We start from the raw sequence: 21739 nt of genomic DNA, 5'->3' as shown, positions 1-21739 counted from the left end.
GTGAAATTCAAAGCTATTGCCTCTGCACATATTTCAGGAGCTAGATATGGTTGTCAGTTATCTTTATTTTGCCTGTACATATCTGAGAGTGGCAGCTTTTTCCTGTTGGAATATGTCTACAAAAAGCAGGCCTATTTCCACACAAAAACTATTCCATGTCTGATGCACTTTCTAATTAGCTTCTATTCCACAGTAGCTTTTCAGTGGAGCCTGAAGTGCCAGCCTGCTGTGACTGAAACACACCCATAATGAAGGACATGAAACCCTTTTCTCAAGCAGAATTTTTCACTGGGACATACAGGATGCAGAATAATATTGAAATAGGTTTAGACCCTTCTAGAAACCCACATATATTGTTTTTTTCAGAAATTTCTCAGCTTAGTGGTCATAATGAACTCAGTCCCTTACTTCAGACTCACTTATTTTTTGAAGAGAATCTGTTAGCTGAACCAATCCAAAAGACTCTGAAAAAGAATCAATGTCCCTTGTACCTAGCAGTTTTTGTTCCTTTGATAAGAAACTGTGAGCTTTTCATTTAGGTGAACCCCTTTCTTGAAATACTAAGTATTTAACATAATTCCTTTAAGAATGAGCTTACTTTCCAACAAATCTATTTTTTCACAAAACATGCCAGCTATAAAATGAGTTGCAGCTATTTCACATTCCTCCACTGCTGCTCTTCTCTGCCATACAGGGGCAGGCTGAACCTCTTCACAGAACTGGGATGTTCACAGTCAGTCCTGTTCTCAGGCTGCAGCCAAGCAGAAGGTTTTGTTCAGCATTTATCACTGTGATCTGTGACACTGGCTCTAGCTTTATCATATTTCAGAAGTCTACGCAGTTTCATATAGTTTAAGGTGAGAGGGGTCTATTAGATCATCTGCTCTGACCTCCCATATATCATAAACCATTAAGCTTCAACCACAAGCTCTTAAATTAAGCCCAAAGACTTTAGTTAGCACTTTGGTTCTCAGAAGACTAAGCTTTTTGCCAAAGGCAGACAGAAAATGAGAAAAACAGATGCTACTAATCCAAACTCCTCTGCAATGGAGGACAATTGATTAAGTGAGATAAGTGATTTATACACACCTCCGGTATTAAGGCATTTACTGTAGGGACTAAAAATTGCGAATCATGAATTTAATACCCTGCTCTGCTTTCTGACTTCAGATCAGCTCTTCCCCTTTCTTTGCCACGGGTTCTAATTTCTCAAATAGTTGTAATTAAAATCTCTTTTCTCAAAGCTTGTTATAACAATGTTCCTGAGATAGAGTTATTAAGTACTTATATAAGCCTCTTGTCATTTGGTAAGTAATACTTAGCTAGGAAAAGTCTGAGTAGAATGCTTCAGTATAGCATTCCTGTTCACTATTCTGTTTCTTAATTCAAATCCTCTGCTGGCTTCCACAGGGCTACAAGGCAGGAAGGGCACAGTCCTCTTGTCTGCACCCTGCTGCTGCCTCAGGTTTTAGCTTTTATATTTTTCAGATTCTGTACTGCTTCAGTGTGTATTTCTGAGCTTCATATCAGGGGATGATAAGCTCTCTTCGCAGAGTAGGTAGACAAATCAATTCCTTTCCTAGCTTGGGACCAAGGAAAACCAATCCAAATCTCAGGCCCAAGAGCATAAACAACGTGGTCTGAAGAGAGAAAAACAAGGATGGGACTTCATCACCTAAAGCTACAATTGAACAATTAGCTCCAATATGCAAACGGACCAAAACTTATAAAAGTGAGGGACCTCATAGCTGGCTGTCTATTTTGCGACCATTTTGCGTTCATCTTGTGTGTAGCCCTGGCTGGGCTCTTGTACTGCCCAAGGTGTATCCATTGAAGCCTTTTAATAAATACTTACTTTATTCTTTAACTCCATATAGCCTCTCTTCTAGGTCAGCCTTCACAAGGCATCACTGCCTTTCCTGTCTGCAAATGATGCAGTTCACTAAAAAAATAGGTGGTTCGTTCATTCACTCTAAATTAAAACCCCATAGGAAGGGGAAGAAAAATGCAGGTAGAAGATTGTTATTGGATTACTGATTTATAAGAGCAATTCAAGGTTACCAGCACAATTTCACCTTCTAGCAATCCATGCTGAAGAAAAAAGCTGGCACAAACTCAAAGTGCTGTTCTGCATACACCTTTGTTACAAAATGACAGTCTCCTTCTACAAGTAAATTTTAAAAATGTATATTAAACATATTTTCTACTGGAACAGTGAAACAGCTCACAGAGTGTTGTAATTTTGCTGAAATTTTGTTTCAAAGAAGCAAAAAGCTGATGATGATGACTGTCTTTAATCCTTTCTTCTGAAATTACTATTCACAGAATTGAAAGAGATCTACTAGGTTAGCAAATCCCAAACCATGCTGTCACAGGCAGACATGAACTGTCATCCTGTTCATTTTCTATTTATATTATTCTGTGTATTACAGTACAAAATAGAATTTAAATAAAAGTGATTAAACTGAAATTATTTTTTTAAAATCCCTTCATATGAATTTTCAGATTTAGCTCCAATTCAGAAGGAAAAGACATTTCAAAAGCTTGAGATCATTCATGAAAAAAAAAGAGCCTTCAAAAAACCCTAATAAAAAGGCTTCTTATAAATGGCAGGCTTCTTGTAACATTTTTTCCACTGCTCCAAAAATTCTTTCAAGTAAATCTGACAGGGCAGCAAACAGGAAAAAGAATTGGTAACAAATAGTAAGTGCAGCTCCCACTGTTCATCTGAGAAGAGAAACCAGCAGAGAAACAGTGTGTAAGTCTGGTATGAGCACTGCAATAAAAGCACAAAAGGCAGCTCAGCAGGATATGTACCATCTCCATTCATGCCTAGGTTAGTTCCATGCAGAAATCCTTGCACACGGGAGTCAGAACATACTCCTCCTCTAAGTCCATACTGTGCATCTCACAGTTTCTGCATGCCACACATTTCAGACTACAAGCTGTTCTTTTACGCTAAATTGCAACTCCACCATATAGACCCGTGCAAAAAACTCACTGAATTTAGCACCAACCAAACCTGCTTTTAAGCTACAGGGGGTAGCATGTTTAATGGATGCCAAAGCTTCTAAGATGTGGCATTCAAAGCACTCACATCTGCAGGAAATATAGAGCACTACTCCTATTTTTTTCCCTTTTTTTTAATTTTTCCCTTTTTTTTTTTTTCTTTCTTCATTTTATCCTTCTATTTGTATCATCATGGAACATTGCTGAGAAAAGTATTGAGAGACTAATGGGTAATGAATAAAGGGGAAAGTAAGCAGGTGTAAAACCTACTTTGTTTTTTGGTGCATGAAAATTTTTGTATGAATAGAATGGTTTATGTATTTTTCTTTGGAAAGAATTATTTATTCTATCATTTAGGAATGTAACTCTTGATTAAAAAAATGAAACATAACTGGAGTATATAGAAACTGCTTGGACAATATTGCATTTGGATTAGATTTGAACTCTACTATGAAAAGAGAAGTAATTATCCAATTGTTTGATCCAGAAATCAAACACAGAAAATACTGTATGCCCCTGCAATCACAGAGTCAAAGTCTTCTGGTTTTTTGTTTGTTTGTTTTTCTTTAACATTATGCTTAAATTCTGAAGCTCCTGAATATCAAAGATGAGAATGACACATCATGAGACACTTTTGTGTCAGTGTTAAACTAACACATCTAAATCTATTTTGCTCCCCAAAGTAGTTTGCAATAAGTAACTTTGGCTTCAATTATATATTCATATGGGAATCTCATTTTACGTTTTATTCATCAACAGAAGAGATAAAATCAGTTAGAAAATACTTGATAGCAGAGTTTTACTGCAGTAGTAAATCATACCTCCACTATAAAAGTTGAGAGAAGCATTATGTGAGGTTGTGTTACACTCTAGGATTTTATAGCCTTGAAAAGAATCAGCAATAAATTTGAATAAGGCTGAGAAGGAAAGCAGCTGGAGATGCAAAAGAGAAGTGACACCTTTATACTGTACTTCTATTTACCATTTTTCTGTCATTTTTTATCTCCACATCTTGAGATTAGAAATCTCTTTTTGCATAGGTAAAATGTCAGTGACAACTTTCTATTTTAACATCTTAGGCTGTTGATGACACTTTGTTTTAATAACTTTCAAAGAACTTCTGATTATTCTGTTTCTTACTTGGTAGAATAAGAAATACAGAAGGGAAAATGGTTGCAGATGAAATACTCTAGACCCATTACCTTTTAGTATTTAAAACTATTGAAGGTTAAATGAGTAATGAACACCTTGAGATTTGTTATAAATTTCCTAAATCAATATGGGTTATTTCAATTACAATATTTATGTATAAAATAGAATGGATATCTTGTACGCATTCATGTTTTAGCTGTTGCAAATTCCACCCTTATTATTATAAGAAATATAGAAACTAGAATCTGAGGATAAAATGTTTGATATTGACTTCTTGTTTTGTTTTGCAGGGGGTGAGGTAGTTGCAACAGCTTTGAGATAATGCTAGTAAATAACTTTAAAATATAATCCTTAGCCAAACTATAGGCTTAATCCTCTTCTCGGTAGTTCTAGAGCTATAGGGAAATTAATAAAGCATTTAGATAACTATGTAGATAAGGGTCAGTAAATGTTTTTGGTTTTTTTTCCTAAATTTCTAATTTCACAAACTTCTGAGCTAAAGATATTCTCACAAATGCATTTGTGGGTGTTTGTAGAGAACTAGAAAATGCATTACATAATATATAGCCTTTCTTTTACACTTCCCACTGAATCAAGTGACTTTAGAAACTAAATTTTAAAAAGCTATTGCAAGATATTTATTGTCTTTTTAAAATCACTACAGCAAAATCAACCTTGTATCACTTTTTTCCATCATTTTTGGTGAGAAAAAAATCCCTTACCCCTTATGAATAAAAAAATCCCAAGTTTGAAAGCATTTTCTTCAGCCATCTTTGATGTACATTTAGGACTTCTATATACAAGCATATCCCATTAGTGTTTCTCCTGTAACAATTCTATACTATAAGGAAATGGAAAAGGCAGACAGTATTTTGTGTAGCTTTCTAGCAGGTTTAACATACAGAATCATATGTAGGCTATAATTTGAGACATTTTCACCTCCTTTATAAAGAAATTATATTTTAAGGTGTTGATTAGGAAAATAAATTGTCTCAGCTGGAAGTGATGAAAAGACAATAATCTTTTGCTCTTTATGAATTTGAAAATACTGAATGCCAATTCCATGTGGCTTATTCCAAACAATTTTCATCATAAATGCTGTGCACAAGAAATGAGAACACTTTCCATGCTCAACCAAACCCTAGTGTGCACCTGTTACTCTAACAGGTTTAGCAGAAGTGACATTAATATAAATGTAACTTCAACATCAGTCATAGTTGAATGAGGTTGTTTGGAGATAATACACTTTCCCAACAACAAAAAAAACCCAAAAGTTTTTACAAAGCCTTCTTAACCAAACACGAAATCATTACAAATTATTAATGTATATGCTTTAATTTACTTTTTTTTTTTTAAATCTAATTACACCTATAAAGTTTCATTTTCCACTTCTGATAATAACTTGGTCTAAAACACACTTGACAAAATACTTCATTGTTTCATAGCCATTATATCTGTGTCTGCACAGCAATTGCATATTTACATGTCTTTTTAAATGTGGATAGACCACAATTCAGAAATCTGCACCAAGATTTTATATTAGACAAAAAATTCATAAATATCTACATTTATGTATCATTATCCAGGGAATTTACTGAAATGACAGTTTGGGATTCTGTAAAAAAGGGTGTTTGTGTGTTTCTTTTCCTATTTCCACAGATCCACAGAATACTACCAAAATAAAATACATAGAAAAGAGTAACAGCCTGCATTATTTTAACCCTCAGCTAGAAATATATTTTCAGTTGAATTTGCTTATAATAATGTTGTTTTAAATTAGGTTATTCAACATCATTTACCTTCACCCAGCAGTTCAAAATATAAGGGATTCAGTAAACTTGAGGTGATAAACACAAAAATCTGTTCACGGAGGAAATTAACATGACATAGCACTCAATCAGTTGCTCCAAAGCTTTACTCCCAGCCCCTTACTTCTGTATTATATAATTTCTCACTATCAAAATGTACCATCATCATCAATATGTTTGGCAATTTATGAAGTAAAACAGTGTGGCTGTGTGGGAAAATTCCTAAAGTAGCCTTAAGAGGTATTATCAGGTTAATGTAAGGAAAGAAAAAAAATATAACATTTATGGGGTTTTTTGCTTTCTTTTTCTTTCAGCCAAATAGTGCCTGTTTGCTCAAGTCTGGTCAGAGATCAAAGCAGTCTTCATTTAAGAAATGTTTAAGAATTTCAGATTTCTTGCTTCAATATACAGATCAATGAATTTGTTTAGCAATTAACGAATTACTATAACCAAGTATCACTGTCTCAGGGATGAGGCACATTGTAGAGGGGCTGCTTTCCATTCTTATACCTTAAATGAGGGCCAAAATTTCATATATTTCACCACTGGCAGTCAAACAACGTGAAACTCAGCAAACGATAGTTATTAAAAATAAGGATGCAAACTTAGCTCATTGCGCAAACCTACTTCAATGTAACTGATATATATTGTCAAAAATGAATGAAAAAAAAAAGAAGTTTATGATGTGATTGTATTTAGATACAAATATATCTAAAATGGGTCAGGCTAAGCAGCCTATCGATGTGCCTGTATCTTTCTGCTTCATCAGACAATTATAAGGTGTCTGATTTTTCAGACAGTTGAATCTATTAAAGTCTAGCTCTCTGCCAACAGTGCTCTTGGCATGCATCCCCATGATGTAATTTTATAGATAACTGGATTTTTCCTGTGATTGGTATTTTAAAAAAATCAAATTTACTAATACAGATTAAAAAAAAAAAGTGAAAATAACCATTTTATATTGAATGCTCCATTTATAAGTTTGGCATCTCACTGAACCAGTGTTTCAAAAGACTGTAGAATGTCAAGAAAAAGATTTCTTTTCAATCCTGAGGAAAAAGTTTGTAAGTTGTCAGTCTTCTGTTTTTAATAGCAAGTCCTGAATGTTCTAAATTAGTTTGTGCATTTTTGCGACCGCCTGTCTGCTGTTACTGTCAAAACTGATTCAGGTCCTCTGAGTTTTCAGAAGTTTTAGCTGTGACACTGTAAAGTTTTAACCCTTTCAGCAAGTGAGTGAGGAACATCTGTATATGGACCTCTAATAAAGTGGCTGCTTGATTAAAAGATAGAAGAAAAAGCCCCAAACAACTGAAAGATAGGATGGCATGGTAACATGTTGGTAAGATGTTGGTAACATGGACAGGGTCTCTGGCCTTCTTTCAGTGAACTTGGTGGGAGGTTTGACTATACAGAACTGCAATGTGAGGAGCTGAAGTTAGCTTTTCTTTCAGCTGAGCTCTTTGATGACTCAGACACGGCTGTCAAAGTTTAGAGAATGGCGTGATCAATGTATTTCAGTCTTGAAATTTAAAATCAGATGTTTAAGTTGAAATTAGACATCCTGGATAGCTTACCCTTACGTTTTTATTCAGAGGCACAAATAGTTAAATAAAGAAACAGGCATCTGTAGATTACAGAACAGTAAATCTACTTTATTTCCTTTGGCCACAGAAAGATGAGTGTTCTAAGATGTGGGACTTGGATGTTTTAAATAAGGTAGAATAAATCTTTTTCCTAAGAAGAAAATTCAACTTGCTGACCTTTCCAAACCACTTGCTGGTTGAGGACTTGAAGCAGTGATGTCAGCAGTGAAAAGCATATCTGCTGCTTTAGATTGAAAATCACTTAATTCAAATGCATTTAATTCTACATTATGTTAACATTAATTTGAATTTAAATTAAATTCCTAACATCTGACGCTTATTTATGAAACCAGAGACATAAAATTGCATGCAGAGCTACACTATACATACAATGCACTCAGCTAAGAGAACAACTCTTCTGATATTTATATAAAAACAGATAATACACATTTATAATAATCTCACAAAAATATTAAGGATTGATGGCTTTAACCTCCCTCCAAAAGGTTCCAACAATCTTCTGAAAAAAACACATTTTGTGTGTGAACCAAATATAGGCAGGTAATACCAAGATGGCCACAATCAACAGCTGAAGCTTATTCCATCTTAGCAGGGGCAAAAAGCACTCCACCATTCCTAGCTCACATAGCAAAAGTTCTGGTGCAGACATAATTCTTCATCAGAGTCTTATCTCCCTCCTCCCTTTACGTCACAGGGCGAGGCCTGTGAAGAATGCTTTTTAGGTCCTTACAGCATTCTGCTATCTTCTACAGAAATGCCACTTCCCAAGAAAGACAGAAAAAAATGTGATAAAATATTCTTAGCACCCCCCAGATGCAAGGTCATACTGAGCAAAACTCAGTTATAAAAACACCTCTTTCTCCTGGCCAGTCTTTAATTTTTAACCCTTTCAGCCCCATATTCAGCATTCATGAATAGCAAGGACTTTTAACCCACAGCCATTGCGATCAATAAAATAAGAGCATATCATGGAAGTGAGCTGAATGTGGTCATTTCTGGTTTTTAATACTGTGCTGTGTATATGCCTCATTTGGCTTCTAGAGCTACAGTGCTACAAGCCCATGACAAAAATGCATAGATCAATTATCTTAACTGGGTTATACAATGCAGTCATTACTTACTGGTAAATCTTCAACACAGTCCTGATATTTTGTGTAAAATTCAGTTCTGGTGAGCCATTTACTACAGGTACCTTACAATTTTGAATCATTCTACCATGCAACTTGAAGCACAAAAGCGAGACCTAATCTAGGAGTCTATTTAATCCAGTCTATCAACTTGGGTGCCTCAATTAGCTGCTAGAAAGGAAAGCATGAACCTTCAATTTGTTGTAATGGCAACCTAGATTTATCTTATTGCAGGGCTGGATTCATGCAGGGGGATATCATCCATGTATAATCAAGCATGCTAGTACCTGGGGATTTGGTTTTTAGAGATTCTTATAGTCTCTTTGAATAGTGTAAAAAATATTACTCAAAAATTTACCACATTGCCTTTTAATATCTTTTATGAACAAACAAAAAAATTATAATGAAGCATTATATAAGAGATGGATACAAGAGGTGTGACTTTGGATTATAGAAAGAAAATATACAGCTATATGCATTTTTCAGTACCCTTGGAGAACCAGTTATGAAGTACACCTACATACATACATCCTGAGAGGAAAACGCTCAGAACACACACATGCTTTCAGGTGCTATAGCACTTGAGAAAACTCTTTTATTTTAAGGGGGTTTTCAGCTCAATAAATAACTGCTCTAGCCATATTTTATCTGTGGGACACATCCATAAAATGAGACCGTACTATTAATTATAATTTACTGTTCATTTTAATGACATTTGAAAAGCTTTTGTAGCTCACTAAATGAGCTGCTTGGACTCCTTTTCTGCCTGGTTAGTGACTAACAGCAAGTAACAGAGTACAGCAGGGATAGTCTAATTACTGTCAAAACCAAAGGTCACCTAATTCCAGGCAATGCAAATAGACTAATTATATTGTTTCTTAAGGTGTCTTCCAGACATGTGTCAATCAGCAAAAATAGCAAATAGCAGAATAAGCAGTCCTATACCAGCATAAATTCATCATATTTCTATTTAGAATAATGAAGAAAAATGACACCACATGAAAATGGTTGATAGGGAATTTAATTACTATGCTTTATAAAAAAGGAAACCGTGGGATATTAAAAAAAAAACCTGCAAACTCTTTCTGTGACCTTTAAGTAATTAGTGTTTCATAATTATGTACATGCAGTCTGTAGTTACTTTTTTGAAAATGCCAATAATTTTCTTCCCTCCAACAAGCCACACATTACAGTTATTTTCACTTATATTCTAAATAAGAAGACTTCTTATTGGACAAATATTTTTCATCATTAATCTCGAAGGAAAGAAAACAGAAAAGCACACACATAATTAAACATTATAGATTTCAGCTTTTATGATTGAGTCTTATGCACATTATCTTTAAATTTTTATTTAACACCTCTGTAAAAATTCCGCTGTCAGAGACACAGAGATATCCAAATCAGCAAGAAATATTTCAGTGTGCTCACCACATCACTTCAAACAAAAACTCTCACTAAAACCACATTTTTAGTTTAAGAGTATCAATGCTTCTGATTTGAAAATTCTCTCAATGAAGAGAGATCAGTGGCAGCACACCATACCATTGTTGTATTATCCTACCTTACAGGTCATAAGATAACATGGTCATTAACAACGAAGCTTAAAAAATTAACAAATTACTATGCAAGACTGTTGAACAAGGAATCAAACATGTGAATCCTATATATTACATGATAATACTACTATCCATCACACAGCTACTATCCATCACACTAACTGAAAGTACTGCCTATCCTGCCTCCGTACGCCTGAGTAACAGACCATCCACCAGCTCCTGTGGATGATCCTGAAAACGTGTCAGCTCTGAGCTACTTCCTTAATTCTCCAGCATGAATTATATCTGAAACAGCACTGATATTTCCTAATGTACTACATGTGTTTCACTTCTACCTTTCAAAGTTACTTAGCAATGCCGTCATTACTTAGATATGAAGCTTACAAAGGCTTTGAAGCTGCTGATAGGCAGCATGTATGGGTCCACAGTGCCAGCAAAGCCTGTTTCAGAGAGCTGAAAAAGGCAAAACCTGAAATGCTGAGACAGAAGCACAGAACATGAGAGGGTACAGTCCATCTTGTCTCACAGGCTGTCAAAGAGGAAGCTGAAAAGAAGCCAAAAAAACCACCCTCTGCTTCTGATATTCTCTTCCCTGTTGGTGCTTAGGTGACAACTGACAGAAGAAATGTTACAAGTCAGACCCACAACACCTGTGAGAATCAGAGGGTTCTTTGGGTCAGGAGGAAGCTTACAGATCACTTTGCCATGGGCATCACTCAGCCATGGGCAGGGACATCTTTTTCCACTAGACCGGATTGATCAGAACTCCAGGGATGGGGCATCTACAACTTTTCTGGGCAATCTGTTCCAGCACCCTCTAAGTAAATAATTTATTTCTAATATCTAATCTAAGCCTACTCTCTTTCAGTTTAAATCCTTTACCCCTTTTCCTATCACCTAACTAACTTGTTAGCTCAGTCTGCAACTGTCGTTTAAATTTGCAGTTAGGATTTTAGGAGTAGGCTGTCTTTAAATCCTATAATCAAGAAAACTTCAGTTTTGATAGCAAGCCTATTAGACACTTATAATTTTTATTTTTTGGCCCACTGGGCAGTCACAAACTACTGGCCTAGCACCAATCTAGCCCAGACACCCTGTCAACTTACAGGGCTTAACCAGCAAGTCAGGCTTGTCATTAGCCATTGTTCTCAAAGGAGTTACACAATACCCCACTGAATACAAGGACAAAGAGGTAATAGGAAAGCAAAATATAAAAACCTGCAGTTGCACATTATGTGTTGCTTTCTCCTATTTTCAGGAGTGAGCAATTTAAAGACATACATGGTGTGTTGCTATGTCCTACAAACTGTCTACCCAAAGTAACGTAAATGTTTGCAGGGCCTGAGTTCATTCTTCATAAAGTAGCATGCCGAGTGTCAAAGTAGTGTACTTGCATTATAAGTGCAATTCTACTGATACATGGTTTTCTGCGGATGGAGGTAATTGTATCAGTTCCAAATACTGAAAAATGAATTTGCTTTTATCCACCACTTTTCTATCCTACTTAACTAAAATTTCAGAAGAAGCAGAAGCAGGCTTTCATGTGGTGAAGTGTCCACTACGGTGTTTAAATGAATAATTTACTATCCAAATTGACTGCACCGATCATCTAAATTTAGAGATATCAGACTTTTAACAGATGGTACACTACAGACAGTAACTCTTGGTCAAAAGTGCTTCTAGAATATGCAATTTGCTATGGTAAATTGGTCCATCAAATCAATCTGGCACTTTGCCTCTGGGGAAGGGTAGTATTAAATCCTCTATAGAAAGATAAACTTCTCCTATAATACACTTGGTCACCTGTGCAATGCTATACATTCTTGGCTGGAAATAAGGAAAAAATCGGTGTGCTTTCAGGTAAGTAGAATTTGTTATGGTATCAGCTGGAAGGTAGCCAATATCCAAATAAATTATATTTTATATGAAGGGTATGACCTTAAGATCCCCTAATCTTATTGACATAAGTGGAAGCTCTCTACACACACAGTATTTTCAGGAGTAGACAACAAATTGGCATGTAGTTTAACAGCTAGGCTATAGAAAGGAAATGAAAAGAAATGGAAAGTGTTCATGCTTTCTATTTTAGGTTAATGCACTTCTAAAGACAGGAAATATTGTGGTTATTTGACTTCCTGTATATTATAGATACTACACTTCAATTATTTCTGCTTTAAATTCAATATTTTTGCTTGACATAGACTATATCTTTAAAGAAAGAAAATGAATAAAGGTCATATTTTTACTTCCAGTGACAGAAAATCTATCAATTGCATCAGAAAATAGTTTCCAGGATTAGTTAAAATATCCACCTTATTTTTAGTTTAATTTGGTCTATATTTTGCTTTCAGCCATTACACGTCAACATTTTCCTGCCTACAGACTTAATAGACAAATTCTTGTTCTCGGTATAGCTTCTAATCAAACATCTAACTCTACTATTCTTTTCTTTCTTTAGACTAAGCTCAGCTTTTCATTGCAAAGCACGTGTTCCAGTCCTTTCAATCATTACTTCGTGCTTCTTTGACATTTTCTGTTTTGTTTTCCTTACTGATGGCACCAGAATAGGACACAATATTCATGAAATAGTCATGCTAATACCAAGAGCTGGGACAATATAATCTGCTAAGTCTTACCCAATATTTGCATAGTTACATCTATAAAAACCTTTCATTTTTGTGAGCTCACATTCCATTGTTTATCCAGTATTACTCTCTGCAAAATTTTTTCACTTTGTAAAAGTGACTACCTTCCTGAAGCAGTAGTTTTCTGTTTGTAAATACAGTCCAACTTCCCAGGATTTTACAGCACTCACAGTGGAATTCACATCAGTTTACCAAGTTTGATCAGAATTAGCTGATTATGTCCTTGTTACCAACCACTTACCAAATTATGTGGCACCAGAAAACTGAACCATTACTGATACAATAAGCATTATGACTTAATTCTTCAACATGCAAAGTAACAAAGAAACAAGAACCAATTCCCCTCATATAGCACAAATGCTCTCTATGTCAATTTTCTTCAAGTTCGAAAGTTTACTTTGTACTTTATTATTATATTCAAATATGAAGCCATTTGGTCACGCTATTCACACTTGATGCTGGGGAAAGTGCTACAAGGTCAGAAAAATCAATAAAAGAAATTAAATAACTGATATCACATTACTTTTTATCTCTAGTAAGTTATTACATCAGTAATGTAGTAATGTTACAAAGAGCTCAACAAGATCATCTATAATGATATTAAGCCCTGCTTGATGCCAAGCAAAAATATAGTTAAATAAGACCTGATGCTCCTTAATCAGCTTAGTGGATTTCCAAACTCCCTATAAACATTCCAGGTACTATATGTACCATTAAATCAAAATAAAATACTCAACAGTTTGCAAACCTGAACTATGCTGTCCCAAAATTTCCATTTAGCTGCAGTGATAGCAGGAATCTGCTATACATTTTTAACTTGTCATTTTCTGGACAGTTTAGTAAAAGAGCATCCCCCTTTGCTTGTTCACTTTGACAGTCTATTCTTAACAGGAAGAAAATACAAAGAATTGCTGGGATAGACCTAACTTTGATTTGCTTCCAGCTTTGTAAGATTTCTTCCCCACTTTTACCCAGATTGAGTGCCTACAGTTTACCTCTCTTGTAATGAACACCTGGCAGCAATAGTTGATAACAAATCCTACTAGCACTGTATTTTGACATTTGAAAACAGTAGTAAAAGCTTTGCTACTCTATGCTAGTTTGAAACAAAATTAATGTAATTTTAATCTGTAGCATAAAAACAAAACAAGCCAGACAAAACAAACAAAAAACCACAAAAACACACAAAAAAAAAAACCCTAAAAAACCAAACAAAAAAAACCAACAACCAAACAAACAAACACACACAAAAACCATTATTAACAAGGTGACCACAGAAATTTAACAACGTGACCATAGAAATCATACCAGAAATGCAGCAGACTGGATGCTGCATTCTTTACCACCTATGTTAAAATATCACATCCTGTCAATACACATTGGTAAGAGCTGCCACTCTCTACTTGAGAGACATCTGAGTTTCTTCCTGATGTAAAATGGCCTCACAAATAATACAGGATAGATTGATTGAGTTTATAAAGCATACTAAGTTCTCATGACAGCTAGGTGCTCAGAAAACTGGCCATGGTTTATACATCCTGAGCCATCTAAGCAAATCAAGCAACCTGTTGTAGTTTCTGAAAATAAAGCAGACTAAATCAAATTTATGGCAACAATAAAGAGATAAAAGGGGGAAAAATATTTGCATTTAATAGGAAGGGTTGATATAAGAGCAGAATCTGAATATACTAATTCTTATTGTTCATATAGCATGTTATTAAGGCATCTTAAAATACAATGTTTGAAAATGAACAGCAATTTTTAAATTCACTATCTTTGAAACCAAAGGGAATTATTTCCAGAAAAAATAGATGTCCTTACAATATACAAAACTTACAACTACACAAAGACTTGTGGAAGACTTTCAGATCAGAAGAATATGTAGAAGCAATTTCTTCTTGTGAATTCCTCACATCTTATTTGGGATTTCCAAGACTGTATAATACAATTCTTGATGCTTTCACAAAGAGACAATGACAAAAATAATGCCAAGTGAGTGGAGTTTTGAATAAAGGAGGCTTCTTTTTAGGTGAAACTGAAGTATACTGAGCAGTGTTGCTCCTTTCTGAGCGCACTCTTACACGACCTTGTAACACAGAAAATTAAAAGAATAAACTCTTAATGAATAATTACATTTCTGTGTTATAATATGCTATCATAATTTAGCATTTGCAAACATATCTTTAGCAAGTAGCTATCTGTCTGCTGATATAAACCCTACATTGGGTCTTACACTAAATCAACCTGGAAACATTCTGTTATAGGAAGGTGCTATTCTGCTTGATATGCTTTGTATCCCTTTATGAGCATTTGACATCTGCTCTCCAAATCTGCTCTGGCTGCCTGTTGTTTTTCAAGTGGAGTTTGAAGTGCTGTTTTTGACCTATAAAGCCCAAAATGACTTGAAGCTTGCTTTTTTGAGAGACTGAGTCACTCCCCATGAGTTAAGATTACAGACACCACTGATGCACCTTCAAGTGAAAGACAGGGGAATAATGACAAGGTATATGAGTGCTCTTTCACTGTAGAATTCACTTCCACACCTATCTGAAGTGATCTAAATTTGTTAATCTTTAAAACATACCAAAGTCCCACCCATCTATACAGACATGTAGGAGAAATTGCTGTTGTGAGGACTGAAAAGGGGAAGGGAAGGCTTTCTGTGTACTGTGGTCTGTGGCCAGGGAATGACTGCTGCCTACTGACTAACGTTCCTGTCCATTGTGAATAGCATTTTAATTTGTCAAGAGCACCAATAGGTCAAAAAAGATATCTGAAGGTGTTCTAAAGACAACATACAGCCTTTTAACACCTTATATACAGAGATGGAAGAATTAGAAATAGCTCCATGCATGAAAGTGAACCTAACAATCCACCTCCACCCCACAAAAACAAAACACCCCAATAAACAAACAAACAAATTAAAAAACCAAAACACAAACCTACATTGACTTGCTATTAATTAAAGTATGAGATAAAGTAAGGAAGAGACAAATGTCATGCTGAATGATTCTACCGAGTGATGACAATTCCTACATTATTAAATGTCAGGATGTATAAATATATTCACTTATTAACTCCTTTCATTCTTATAATTGAAAGACATTTAAAACCAACGCTGGTTGAAACCTGCTTAGCATGTTCAGTCATACTGTCTGCCCTGTCCAAGTACCTCCATTTCCAGTACCACTTTTATTCCGCAGGAAAGAAAAAAAAAAAAACCAAAAACAAACCAACTGATACCAAAAACCCCTGTCACCTGTAGGTGACTAGGAAAGACTTCTACAGCCCTCTAGTGTTGCCAGACTACAGACCCTGGGTATAAATGCTAATTTTTGGTCAATACTCTGAAGGAAACCCTTCAGACTTCGCCACTGCTGGACATACCCATTACACCACTGAAATCCCGCTGTTGGCAGAGTTACACTGTTCTCACAGTCATGTCACAAAAGGGACACGGTACCAAAAGCATAGGAATGGCCTGTGCAAATAAAAGCCTATTTGAAGAAAGAAATAGGGAGAAAAAATTAATATCATACATCCAGGTTAATTTGCTGTGTACATATTTAAAGAGCCGACTGGAGAGTTTGCTCTGCCTGCTTGCAGGCCCTCAGCAGCAGTGACGCCTCGTTTCTCCTTTTGCTCCCTCCATGCTTCTTTCCCAGTGAGTTCCGTTGACAGAGCCTACGGCTATACTCTCAGAAATCATATAAAACCTGACAGCGCCAAAATTTCAACCGCAAAAAGGTGTTTTAAGGTGTTGCCTTTCAAATCTAATTTTCCCAGACAGCTGTGTTGTGCTGGCAGCGCGGCTGCCGGCTGCCCACGGGCTGCAGATGGAGCTGTTGACAAAACAGAGCGGGGCTGCGCGGCGCGCACGGAGCCGCTGCTCGCTCCCGCAGCTGCCCGCTCCGGCGGGACCGCGCTGCTCTCCCCAATACTGCTGCCGCATTTGCTTCTCTGCACAGCTGGAAGAGTGTTGCACCAAACCTCCTAACCTCAGAAAGCCAGCGCGAGGCTCCCTAGCTAACCTTCAAGACGTCCTTAAGCGATGAACGCAAAAGCATGTTAACAACTCTGGACTAAGGTTATTTTTAAGGGGCTGAAAACTCAAATCAGAAATACGTGACATACACAGAGAGAGAGAGCTATAAACATAAGCCTCAATGCTTCTGTTATCAGCACTAACTTCTCTTGGAAAAGAACTTTTGTGTTCAAAAAACGCCATAGCTGGTTTCTTTCTACATAACCATGTGCTACACACTCCCATAAAAATTGTATTTAGGAAGTAAATGTGCATCAGAACATGAAATGTGCGAGTGGTATTGATAGGAAAGGTGTAACAAGATCAAATTCACACTGTTTAACTGTATATTGCCACTTATTACAGCTGCACACATAGCCCTGTGAAGACTGACTGCTATAGCACAACAGTTTATTTTGCACTTGAAATTTCTGATAAATATTGCCTGGAGAGCTCTGCAGGGAATTAACAGAATCCCAGCTGTTATATTTACTGGCAAGGAAGTTAATTCAACCTTCCTTTGGACAATTCAAATTAAAGCACTGGGTCATAATTATGCATCAAGCAGGAATGATGACACAGATGATCTTTGTGTTCTCATGCAATTGAAAAAGGCTATGTTGTAATTAGCGTTGCAAGCATGATAAAGTGTTGCAGCAGCTTTCAAACTCCTCATACTTTAGTTTGAGCAGATAAGTGCAAAGAATAAGTAATTGCCTAATCTGAATCAAAGGTTTGAATTAAAATTCACAAATCTGGAGATTAAACTGGATTTTCTTATTTAGTTAGCTACAATGCTGAAAATATACAGTCAAATTCTAGTCCCCTTTACTGTAAGGTTTTTTCAGTATATGCGAGAAAGTGTGGTCTATTAAAATTCCTGTCTACTACTTCATTAAAATCTTATGAAACCAAATTTCAAACTCATTCTGCTGCAAGATGCGTATGTCAGAGTGGCACTGCCCCTTTATGATTGTTTTTTAAATTACACTCAAGTATATGATACACATCCTTCTAACAGTCTAAGCATAAGCACCATCCCCAAAAGCTAAAATTATATCACACACTGCATGTGACTCAGTGAGTCAGTACAGAAAAATGTACAAAAAGGATGAATTTATAGAAACTATTTTACTAGAAAATATAGGAGAGTTAATGTCCAATAGTAAACATAGTAATAATTTATTCCTGTCTTTCTTGCATTTATTCTGTAGCACCTAAATTATATTACTGTACCGGCTTGTTTTCTTGCTTGTAGTTTTGGTTGGGGTTTTTTTTTTTTTTTTTTTTTTTTTTTTTTTTTTTTTTTTTTTTTTTTTAACTGGATGAAAAATGTTAGTCTTTGCATAGCATTAGCATTTAAATAGCCCTTTAACTATTTGGCCTTCAGACCACAGTAATCTCCTTAAGATTCCAGTTTACCAAAGTACATTATAAGCCTCTAATATGTTGACATAATATTTAATTCCTTCATGCCTATAAAAGTTTTGAATTCATGCCTATAAAAGTTTTGAATTCATAGAATTACAGAACAGGCTGGGTAAAAAGAGACCTTAAAGTTCCTCTCGTTCCAACCCTTCCGCCATGGGCAGGGACACCTTCCACTAGACAGATTGCTCAGAGCTCCATCCAGGCTGGTCTTGAACATCGTCAGCATCCACAGCTTCTCTGGGCAACCTGTTCCAGTACCTCACCACCCCCACAGTAAAGAATTTCTTCCTAACATCTTTATGAGAGGCATGCAACTTACAGGAGGTATTTTATAATACTATGCTGCATTCCAGAATTTCTATACAGGATAAAAAAATGTGAAGTTATGGAAAGTTCTGGAATATAACATAACATAGCTTAAAAAGAAAAATCCTGCAAAGTACCCTACACATGCCTTGCAGGATTTTACAGGAAACCTTCAAAACAGTCACCATTCAATGTCACAGTCTTGAAAAATCCAAAGCCAGTGGTTCTCCAAGAGAAATCTGCTGTGGAAAGGACTACACTTCCAAGTGTTGACTTAGCCTCTGGACCATGATCAGTCTCTAAAATTTTTTAAAATGCAGTTTGATAAGATCTAGACACTGGAGAAGATGTGAATATGTTTTCAAAAGATTTCATATAAAAGTTAAGTAAAAACTTTGGAGTCAATATTACTGTTGTCAAATAATACTTGACCAGGGTAGCCTAATTTTAAAATGTGAACATTCTTCTGTTGAATGTCTGCTCTCCTTTCTAAGTTCTTATATTCCTATTCATCCCTAATTTCTGATCTCAACTTGTCTATACATGTATGTTAAGACTATTGTGTTTAACACAGGTGGCTACAATGAATTCAGCTGTGAAGGTATAGTCATATTTTCTTAGTTTCATTAGGTAAAATTTTGACCTGGGTATATTAAAATAAATTACTTGACTGCCAACAATGTATAGGTATATTTTGTGAGATCTTAGCCCTGTTGGACTTGACATTTGTCTCTGTATTTTCGTTTATTTTATTAAAATTGCAAGAATTTTTTTTAATATAATGCAAATACTAGTTTTGACATACACTCCATGTGATGATCCATAATTAGAAAGTAAATTTTTTAAAACTCGAAGAATCTAAGATAAACCAGGAATTATTATAAGACATTACTAACAGGCATAGGATATATTTGTTGTATAAGTAATGAATATTACAATGATTACTGCTATAGTTTCCTGATAATTACACTAAATACCACTAAATAATAGCACACCATATAGCTAAGAGAAAGACCCACCAATTTTTCCATAATTCAGACTTAATTCCAAAGGAACGTGTATCAAATTGAACACGGAAAAGTAATTTGAGGTGTAAATGATACCTATTAACATGCAATGCTGGTTAAACGTGGGATGAGGATTGACAGAGTTCATAATAAGGATCCAAGGGAAATGAAGTAGCTGAGTAAGAAGCAGGTGTTCTCTGAGCCAGTAACTCAAACACACAGGTGTTTGAGAAACATCACACTCCCTTCAGTGATCTCAAGGGCCTCACCTTTATGTGCCATTCAGAATAGCAAAATTCCTACAATTTCCCCATTGTACCCCCCCACACCTTTTTTTTAATACTACTATCTATAGTACATATAGTGCTTTGTAAAATTATTTACAAAAGGGTGTCACACTGGCTATCTTCAGTGTTTTCCTGCTCTAGTGTGTGTGAAGTGGAAAAAATGAGTTTTAAATGTTTTTCTAGCAAATGGGAGAACACACAAAAGAAATTAGAAAGTTTCAATAAGAAGTCAGTGAGAAGTCTAGTGTGTGTGAAGTGAATCCTGTTGAATTTGGCGTGAATGAAGATTACAAAATTTTTTAAGGAATTAGAGCTAATTATCCTGTGTTCCCATTTACTGATCCAAGCCTGTATTTACATAACCATCCTCAACCGACAAAAAGTATGCTATTTATAAATTAATCTTTAAGCAATGAAAAAGAGCATTGACTTAATAACAAAACCCTTTCAGTAAGTCAAATCTTCAAGTACATGAGCAGTGAAGAGCTACTAATGTTGAAACTATAACTTAATTTGTGAGAAGAACCATTCAATCTTGCCTTGGGGCTAGGGAGAAGGGAGAAATCTGATCTGAATTTTAAATAAAATTCTACAATGGCAAACTACCTATTCACAATAATTTTGTTTCTATTTCTCATCTACCCTTTTTCCTCCTGTTTATGAGAATAACAACAGAAAAATGAAACAAAACAAGATGGCAAATTTCGTAGCTATTCTAACCCTATCAATTTTAAGCTCATATAAGCTCTGGTAAAGCCATGTATCAGCTCCTACTGTGCAATGGCTTTTTTTATACAGTTTGACTATGTGATGAAAGAAACTAGTTGACATGCACTTACCGTATTAAGCCCTGGCACCTGCATTGCAGACACTAATCAAAGTGCTCCTTCAGAGGGGTGAAAGAATCGCCATTTGTAACGCAATAATTAGGCTGGGTAGAAGGGCCTGAAAAGTAAATCAATCTCGTCTGCTCTCTAAATCTGACACCATTCTCTAGGCAGATTGTTAACATAATGAGACAGAAGCCTACAAGAGGTCCCATAAAAGACCTATGTCTTTTTTTTTTTCCCTTCTTTTTTTATATTTGCAATGTTACTAAGAGCATAATTACATACAAACCTACCCTAAGTCACTGGCATAAAAGCAGCTATTTCTAAGAAGCTCATCAAAAATAAGTTGTCAGAACAGACGGGCTATATAACACAGCAGCAGGCTGACTCAATTTGCCCAACTGGATGAAGATTATTTTAACCTATTCCCTACTAAAATTATCATGATTATGTCTGACAGGGAAAAGTAATAAGTTCCTATAATATTGAAAGAAAATAATTTTGGTGAATTAATCTGATTCTTTGTTCATACCGGGCAAATGAAGAATAATTCTACTGAAATCAATATTATTATCAAAATTGTATGAGGAAAGAATTACATCCAGTGTGATCACTGTGATTTTTAAAAAGGAAACAATAACAAAATAGAAACATTAGTGGTAAAGTTTTTAAAAAGACAATTTTCATGTACAGCCTCTCAAATTTCAAGAGTCAAATCTTATTTAATAGACAAAAATAAGCAATTCCATTTTCCTTAGTAAAAAAGTTTCACCATAGTTGATGCTTTGTAGTACCAAAAGCTTAGGAACCTTTGTTACAGATAATCTGTTATGGTTGTTGTAAATAGCTATGTAAAAAAACATACAAAATATATAATATAAAAATAAAAATTCACTATGCTACAAGTGGTGGAATGCAGTAAGCAGATATTTGTGTAAAACAAAAAAATG

At 35.4% G+C, this 21739-nt stretch overlaps 1 protein-coding gene across 8 annotated transcripts in view; it reads right to left on the bottom strand.

The window, feature by feature from the left end:
- PCDH9 (protocadherin 9) overlaps nucleotides 1-21739 on the bottom strand; it is a 669079-nt gene that overhangs the window by 263386 nt on the left and 383954 nt on the right. For 2 of the 8 annotated variants that reach the window (XM_041487649.1, XM_041487654.1), the window contains exons 5-6: nucleotides 20072-20094; nucleotides 1742-1748 (exon numbers count right to left, since the gene is read on the bottom strand). The exons of the other annotated variants lie outside the window; for them this stretch is intronic. In XM_041487649.1, coding sequence (XP_041343583.1) covers nucleotides 1742-1748; nucleotides 20072-20094 — 30 coding nt within the window. The remainder of the gene's footprint in view (nucleotides 1-1741; nucleotides 1749-20071; nucleotides 20095-21739) is intronic. 8 annotated transcript variants of the gene reach the window in all.

Source organism: Pyrgilauda ruficollis, unplaced genomic scaffold, assembly GCF_017590135.1.
Source record: "Pyrgilauda ruficollis isolate IOZ18807 unplaced genomic scaffold, ASM1759013v1 scaffold82, whole genome shotgun sequence".
Taxonomy (NCBI): domain Eukaryota; kingdom Metazoa; phylum Chordata; class Aves; order Passeriformes; family Passeridae; genus Pyrgilauda; species Pyrgilauda ruficollis.
The sequence above is the reverse complement of the archived record's forward strand: the minus strand, read 5'-3'. Positions and strand labels throughout refer to the sequence as shown.